General features: G+C 33.5%; 1 protein-coding gene across 2 annotated transcripts; it reads left to right on the top strand.

Annotated features, from left to right (window-relative positions):
• The first annotated feature begins 4,376 nt into the window (after positions 1-4,376).
• LOC123883395 (pentatricopeptide repeat-containing protein At2g18940, chloroplastic) lies at positions 4,377-8,253 on the top strand. Of its 2 annotated transcripts, none has more exons than XM_045932181.1 (2): positions 4,377-7,264; positions 7,818-8,253. In XM_045932181.1, the coding sequence occupies exon 1, from the start codon at positions 4,547-4,549 to the stop codon at positions 7,049-7,051; it is 2,505 nt and encodes an 834-aa protein (XP_045788137.1). In that variant the 5' UTR covers positions 4,377-4,546; the 3' UTR covers positions 7,052-7,264; positions 7,818-8,253. The 2 variants fall into 2 exon arrangements, with proteins under 2 accessions (XP_045788137.1, XP_045788138.1); XM_045932182.1 differs by having other exon boundaries at positions 4,385-7,264; positions 7,743-8,253.
• Positions 8,254-9,040: the final 787 nt, after the last annotated feature.

Raw genomic sequence — 9,040 nt, 5'->3', positions numbered from 1 at the left:
ATTCAATTTGTTGTCGTCCAGCTGACGGAATCTCAGCTTGAATTAGCAAGCAAAAATGGTGTACTCAAAGCTTTGAAATTAGAATTGATGGTGTACTTAAAGCGTTGATACCAAGCGTGCAATGCTTATTTAAGTCCATAGAGAGACTTTTTGAGCGAACACACATGGTCCGGAAGTTGAGGATGACGAAAGCTTGGAGGTTTGGTGCATGTACACTGTTTTATCAAGATTTTCATGTAAAAATGCATTTTTAACATCCAATTGACTAATGCACCATGATTTGGACTAGACAACACTAAGCATTGTGCGAATAGTAGCCAGTTTGACCACCGGCGTGAAAGTCTCACCACAATCAACACTTGTTTGTTGATTTTCTCCATTACATGCAAGCGAGCTTTGTACCGCTCAACGATCCATTTGAATTCCTTTTATACCTGAAAATCCATAAATTTCGAATAACATTAGCACTATACATACGAGGAATTAAGTCTCACGTCTTAATTTCATATTCGTCTCTCGATTTTATTTTCCAATTAGGGTCATTTAATGCATCAATAGGGTTTGTAGGTAAGGGAGATATTTTGAGATGTGGTATGAAAGTTAAAAAGCTTGTGGTTGTGGGGTTTAACTATACCATGTTGAACTCGGGTAGTCATCTTAGATGAACATTGTGGTAATATTGATAAGGCAAAGGTGTGGGGTCGATGAAGTAGTTGAGGTTTGGTTTTGGTCATGAGTTGAGGGAGAAGGAGGTATATGTGTGGAGGAAGAGGTTGGTTGGGAGAGGGCGAAGATGATGTTTGGGTGGAGGTCAGTGGTTGTGAAGTGTTAGGTTGAATATTAGTAAGGGTTGGAGTAGTTGGTATAAGGGTGTCATAAGAGTAGGATGGAAGAAAGGCGTGAAGTCATTATCTAATAAAATATAGCCAGTCGTTGTAAGAGGGAAGTGAAACATATTTTCTTCAAATATGATATGCTTATAAATAAATATTTAACGACCGAAAAACTCATAACATTTATAGAGGTTGAGGGAATTAGAGGATATCACAAACACCTAAGATTAGGTGGATAACCTAAGAATACACAGGCTGTTGACCGAGGTTGTAACTTATTTCTAGAGGTTGAGGGAATTAGAGGATATCACAAACACTCGAAGACCCAAAGATGGGAATAAGAAGAATCTTTTTGGTAGAGTATTTTAGTCGGTGAATGGAGATAAAACTTTTTGTTTGGAAGAATGTTATGTAAATATGCGGGCATTTGCGAGACATGGTGTCAAAAGGATGGTGGGATAGGGACATGGGCTAGAAGGGTGCGGACGATGCTATTTATAGTATGAATTTTTCTTTCGATTTTTCCATTTTTAGAGGAAATATAAGGACATGAAAACATATGTCATTGAATTTACAAAGTTTTTGAAAAAAGCGCATTGTCATATTCTTTCCCATTATCACATTGAAAATATTTAATTTCTCGTTCAAATTGGGTTTTAATGTGACCATGAAAATGAAGAAACATAGAAGGAACTCGAGATTTATTTTATATTGGAAAAGTTCTAAAAAAATCGTGAAATCATCTAAAAATAACACATAATAATTGTGTCCTCCTAAACTAATGACATCTGATGTCCAAACATCACCATAGACAATATCAAAAGGCATTAAAGTACAAACACAAAGCTAGAAACAAACAATTTTATTTTTATCCCAGGTAAACATGATTGACAAAAGAAATTGTTCTGAAACTTATTACGTATAAGAAAATTGTTTCAGCTCAGTGTTAAGAATTTAAGATAAGTGTTCCATGGTATCCTAAACAGTTGTGCCATATTTCATTAGATATTATGGCAAAGGTAAATGGTGGCTAGGTTGTAGTGCAAGGTTTGATAGTAAGTGGGCAAAGATCACCGGAACTATTACATCTCAATAAAACTCTAATAATATTCTTTCTATACTTACACAGTCTAATAAAAAATATTAAAAACTTTATAATAAGACTTACAAAGAGAGTGGAAGAATGTTTATGATTGATCTAGAATTGAGATCGCATCAATTTTTTATCGGAATATCTATTTTCCTAATATTATGTTGCATGTGTCGTGTTATATTATATCGGGATTCAGAATAAACAATGCTTATGTGTTTTATCGACAACTGAGTTCTCTGTAGTGTTGTTTGTTTTAAGGGTCTTGCTAACATGTGCATATAGGGCACATGATAAAGTGTCTTAACATATAAATTTAACATTTAATGATACAAGACATTTAATGCTTGAAAAGTTAAAATGCACAAATTCTAAACAATAATTTCTATTTTTACTTCCTTAACATGTGCCATATACAGTAGAAACTCTTTAAATTAATAATGTCAGGACCGGAGAAATTTATTAATTTAGAGAGTTATTAATTTATCAATAAATTAAAAATTATTAATTTAAAGAATTTTTAAGTAATTATATTGTACATACCAAACAAAAAGGCAAATTAGTCTATGCCTCTTAGAATTACGTTGCAGCGAACCTTAGGACTCAACGTAAATTAGTAACTACTGTGTTCATATGCATTGGAAAACAGACAACTATTGAATCATATTTCAATAGAGTGTAATATATTTTTTCAGTTTCTATGAATTATTAATTTATAATTTTCTTGTGACCGAAAATTATAAAGGGATCTCCCGAAAAATTATTATCTTATTATTTTATCGAGTTTTTCAATTTTTTACATTGGCCCAAGTCGGGACCAGACAAATTTATTATTTTAGAGAGTTTATTAATTTATCGAGTATTAATTTAAAGAGTTTCTACTGTATGCACATGTTAACATTCTCCTTGTTTTAATTAATGTAGTATAATATATAGATGTATCGTCTAATGGCATATAAATTGAGTTAATATTTCATCTATTTATTTTGTATTTATCGTCTTTACTTTATTTCAAATTAAAATCGACTCTACAAAGTATTTAAGACACAAGTTTTTAATATAACGTCTTTGTTTCTATCTTTCAAAATGTTCCATTTCTCACTATTATGAGCTCTAAGATTGCTTACCTTGACAATTTGTGATGTTGTTTAGGCGATCTGGATACTCAGCTGCCATAGGCTCTATTTGGTAAAATTAAGTTATAAGCTAACTTATAGCTGATAAGCTAGCTGATAGTTGAAAAGTTAGCTTATAGCTGATGGCTGAAAAGTTAGTTGATTGAAATTAAAGTGTTTGGTAAAATTAGCTTTTTAAATGATTGATAAATATAAAAAGACATTTATATGTAGTGGGTAATTTTTTTTAGTGGGTAGTTTTTTATTTTATAAAAAATAATAAAATTAAATTAAAGGTTAAAAATGGAAAAAACCGTAAAAAGCTATAAGTTATAAGCTCAAACGCTACTTGAAATAGCATCTCAAAAAAAACTATAAACTCGTGAGAAAAGCTTTTTACCAAACACTTTTATTTTTTTCAAACAAGCTTATAAGCTAGTCCAATAAGCTATAAGCTAGCTTATTGGACTTACCAAAAACACCCATAGTGTATGCAGCCTGCTCTGCTACAACATTTTTATCTGTGTGATCAATCAGACGGTTGTAATATAAGATGAATATAAAATATTAAAAACACATGAACCGTGACCTCTATTTCTCTGCTACACACCACACCACCATGACAGCTATCAAGTTAATCTCTTCATCTTAATGTTAAAAGAGAAACATATTTTCTTGGTAAATCACATGAGAAACTCACATGAGTCACCCAATCAACGATCCACGGTAAATTAATGGTATTGATGATAAGTCATGTGTTTATCGATGATAAAACTAATGGCAATAAATTAATGAAGTACATATCTTATAATTTTGATCAGTATAAAAAAAAATTAAATACTTTTGTGAGCTTAATTCAATTGGTAAGGACGTCATATTTTATATGTAAGACTTTATACATGACAAAATTTATTGTTCGATTAGAATGACAAACTTCTAAGTAAGTTGTGATTTCTTTGCATAAAATTTGTTATTTAATTTGAATGAAAACATCTACTAAGTGTGATTTGTATAAAAAAAATAATTTATACGTGTTCATGAAACAACTAAAGTTTTGGGAGAATTATTAAGTTCATTAGAATCATATAATTTTATATATTTCCTCTATCCCGAAATTTTAGTCTTTTTAGGATTTTAGTTTTGTGACAAAACTTTGGTTCTTTTAAGAAATTAAGAAACAACTACACATTTCATCCGTTCATAGTTTTTTTATTGAATAAATTATTAAACCAAATTTATGCAAAAATGACAAATTAACTAAAAAAACCAATATATTTTTCCTTAAAAAAAAAAAAAAAAATTTTGCAAAATATCTCCTAAAAAGGAATAGAGGAGTACGTAGTCCTATGCGAAAATGAGATAGTTTGAATAGGAGTCACTCCTTTCACCGCAAAATGGATCATCTTTATCTTCCTTTCTCACACATTCTCATTCCTTTCTCAAATATCTTCTTCTAACTCTTCAAATCCATTCATTCATTCATTCTCTCTTATAACTCTCTCTCTTCAATGGAAGGTACCCTTTTCCCTAATAGACCAGTTCTACCACTTCCCACAAAAAAACCAACTCAAACATTGAAATTCAAACCAACAACATTTTCACACTCTCCACCATCACAAACACCATCATCACAAACACCACCTTCATTGCATTTAGATTCTCTTCTTAACCATCTAAAACACCTTTCTTCAACTCCTATTGTTACTCACACACAAACACTTGTTCCTCAACCCAACAATACCCATTTTTCTTCTATTGATGAAAATGTTCAAGAGGGTGGTGGTGGTTATACAAAACGACCCAGTTTGTCTTCTGTTGATTATAACCATTTTGATGATGCAAAGTTTGTTTTTTTATCTGATAAAACTAGGTTTATGTTGAATTCAATTGTTGGGTATTCTTTGAATGACTTGATTGAGTTTTTCAATTCTGTCAAATTTGAATTACTTGACTCTGATATTACTAGTTTGTTGAAGGCTTTGGATCTTTCTGGGAATTGGGAAAGAGCTTTTTTGTTGTTTGAATGGGTTTGGTTGAATTTTGGGTCTGAAAATAAGAAACTAGATGATCAATCTGTTGAACTTATTGTTAAGATATTAGGTAAAGAATCACAGTATTCAATTGCATCTAAGCTGTTTGATATAATTCCTGTTGAAGAATATTCACTTGATGTAAGGGCTTGTACTACTGTTCTTCATTCTTATGCAAGAACCGGTAAGTATAAACGTGCTATCGAAATTTTTCAGAAGATGAAAGAGACTGGTCTTGAACCTACTTTGGTTACTTATAATGTTATGCTTGGTGTTTATGGCAAAATGGGTCGGTCTTGGGATAATATTTTGGAGTTGTTGGATGAGATAAAGAGTAGAGGGCTTGAGTTTGATGATTTTACATGTAGTACTGTGATATCTGCTTGTGGGAGAGAGGGTATGCTTGATGAAGCAAGAAAGTTTTTCGATGATTTGAAATTGAATGGATATAAACCTGGAACCCCTGCATATAACTCTATGTTGCATGCTTTCGGGAAGGCTGGAGTTTATGTAGAGGCCTTGAACATCTTTAGAGAAATGGAGGCTAATAATTGTGAGCCTGATGCTATTACTTACAATGAGCTTGTGGCAGTGTATGTAAGAGCTGGGTTTCATGATGAAGCTGCTTCTGTTATTGATAGAATGGCAAGCAAAGGAGTTGTGCCGAATGCTATTACTTATACAACCGTGATAGATGCCTATGGTAAAGCGGATAACGAGGACAAGGCTTTAAAGGTGTTTGGTCAGATGAAGGAGTTGGGTTGTGTTCCTACTGTATGCACATACAATGCTGTTCTTGCAATGCTAGGCAAGAAGTCAAGATCAGAAGACATGATTAAGATTCTGTGCGACATGAAATTGAGTGGGTGTCCTCCTGACCGTGTAACGTGGAACACAATGCTTGCTGTATGTGGTGAGAAGGGTAAGCAAAAGTATGTTAACCAGGTTTTAAGGGAAATGAAAACCTGTGGATTTGAGCCTGAAAAAGACACATTCAATACATTAATTAGCGCCTATGGTCGGTGTGGGTCCGAAGTTGATGTTGCAAAAATGTACGGGGAAATGGTTTCAGCCGGCTTTACTCCATGCATAACGACTTACAATGCTCTTCTAAACGCTCTTGCTAGGCGAGGTGATTGGGAAGCGGCAGAATCCATCATTCTCGACATGAGGAACAAGGGCTTTAAGCCGAACGAAACTTCGTACTCGCTTTTGCTTCACTGTTATTCTAAAGCTGGGAATGTCAGGGGGATAGAGAACGTTGAAAATGAAATTTACGATGGTCACGTCTTTCCTAGTTGGACACTTTTGAGAACCCTTGTCCTTACATACTACAAGTGCAGACAGCTTCGGGGAATGGTAAGGGCATTTGATCAGTTGCAAAAGAATGGATACAAACTTGATATGGTTGTAATCAATTCCATGCTTTCGTTGTTTGTCCAAAACAAGAAGCTCGAGAAGGCACATGAAATGCTAGATCTTATTCGCAATAGTGGGTTGCAGCCGGATCTTGTGACCTATAATAGCTTAATAGATTTGTATGCTCGTGTCGGTGATTGTTGGAAAGCAGAAGAAATGCTCAAGGAAATTCAAAACTCCGGTCTGACTCCAGATGTCGTGTCTTACAATACGGTCATCAAGGGATTTTGTAAAAAAGGGCTCATGCAAGAGGCCATCAGAATTCTTTCGGAGATGACTAAAAATGGAATTCAACCATGTCCTATTACATTCAATACTTTCTTGTCATGCTATGCAAAGAAGGGTCTTTTTGCTGAAGCAGATGAAGTCATTAGATATATGATTGGACACGGTTGCATGCCAAATGAGTTATCTTACAAGATTGTAATTGATGGTTATATTAAAGAGAAAAAGCATAAAGAAGCAATGGACTTTGTGTTTAAGATTAAGGAGATCGATATCTCTTTTGATGATCAATCTTTGAAAAAGCTAGCTTCTTATATTAGGGAGAGTTTGGGGACTTAACTTTGTTAAATAAGTCCTTGTTTTTGTTTTCCTTTTCTTAATTACCTTGGCCAACTACAGTTCCATTTGTACTATAAATCTTAATAATTGTATCATTCTTTAGAAATTTCTTCAATTGCCTCTGGTCCAGAATTGCTTCTCAGAAACTTACTGTGTTTGTGTGGATGGCCATCCTTGACAGAGTTCCAACAAAGATCAACCTGCATAAAAAAGGTATTTTGACTCCAAATTATTAACTTCTAGCCGAAATACGGATACATCCGCTTTTCTATTGCACTTCACTAGATTAGAATTTATCTCAATTTCAGTTTCAATGTCTATGTTCAATGCTATGAAGCATGGACACAAACATGGATACCGGACACGACACAGACACTAACACGTCGACACCGATAATAATTTGAGAAAATGACACAATTCAGTGTGATCATAAGATTCAGTGTCGTGTCGATGTCCGACACCAAAGGCAACGACGCATGTCTGACACTGGGACATGCCTAACCTAACCTGAGGAGTGTTTGCGCTCCATAGGTTCAATTCAATGTTTTTAAATTGGGAAAATAACTATGTTGTTAACGCTAACGGCCAAATTGAAAGATACTTTTAGACTTCCTTTTATATTATGGTATAGATTATGTGTCTTTTGCTTATGTGAAAAAGAGATTATATATCACCTTTTCTTCTGTTGCAGTTTTTCACATCTCAATTGAAAAAGGTGCTAATAGTTGAGCTGTTTTTAATTCAGTTTTTTCAAAATGTTGTATAGCTATTTTCTGGCTGAATTTGAGGATGGCTCAGAAAAAGAAGTTCAAGGAAATTGGCAAACTTGCATGGCTTACCATCACATGGTCGATACGGATACAAATGAACAAAACTGTTTTTGATTGGTCTCTGCTAAATTTGGTTCAAGTGGTGGAGATGATTGAGGTTAAGATATGGTAATGGCTTGAAGCAAGAACTGAAGTTGATACAATGTCTTTCTCTGAATGGTGAATAAATCTCAATTCCTGTTTATCTTCTTATTGCAACTATTAGGTTGGAGATTGTAGCAGGAAACAAACTCCATCTATTGTATTATATTTGATGTAAATGGGTTGAATCCTCCTTGCACTCCGTCTTAATAATATTTTTTTTTTGCTCTATAGAAACGATTATCATTCCATAAAAAGAAGTAAATGAAATGTGTGATCCTTTGTGTTTTATTGTAGTTTTTCCTCATTTTGATATCTTGTGTTCATAAAAAAATAGTAACATGGACGGTCAGGATGACAATGATTGCTTGTTTGTATTAAAATATCAAAATAGCATATCCAAGGTTCGAATCTCAGCAGGGAAATGCGTCTGTATGTTTGTGTATGACCGTGTCTTGAACATGATTACCTTCTGTAATGAGAACCGAGGGAAGCCAAAAAATATGTATTAAAATTTAAAATAACAATGACATTTGTGATAGGCATACTAGTGCTGAACATTGTAGTCAAGCTAAATTTACCAATATAGAATTTAGTTCAACTGTTAAATCTTAACATAGAAACACTTTCTATGAAGAGACTATACCACAAGCTCATTACCATCCCTTAGTGGAGGAAAGCAAACTACGGTAATATATCTTGGTAATGAATATTGATTTAGCAGTGATGGGACTTCACATGTCGGAATGGATCTAGGATATCATTGTTTAACTTTTCTTCTGGAGGCTTTATAGGGTCTGATTAGATGTAAGATATGGAATTATAAATTACGATATGATAATTACAATAATATAAGGTATATGAAATTTTTTGAGTAACATTAAACGATAGTTCAACAATAATTTTGGATAAATATTCATACAAAGGAATAATGCTAGCAACACACTCTTTAACAAACACACTCCAACACACTCTCTTTTATTGGTTGAAATTCACATGAGTCCCATAAAAAAATGTGGACCCATATAATTTTTATGGGACCCATATAAATTTTAACCAATAGAAGAGAGTGTGTTAG

This window comes from Trifolium pratense, linkage group LG5, assembly GCF_020283565.1.
Source record: "Trifolium pratense cultivar HEN17-A07 linkage group LG5, ARS_RC_1.1, whole genome shotgun sequence".
In the NCBI taxonomy this organism is placed as follows: domain Eukaryota; kingdom Viridiplantae; phylum Streptophyta; class Magnoliopsida; order Fabales; family Fabaceae; genus Trifolium; species Trifolium pratense.
This window is presented reverse-complemented; position numbering and strand designations above follow the sequence as displayed.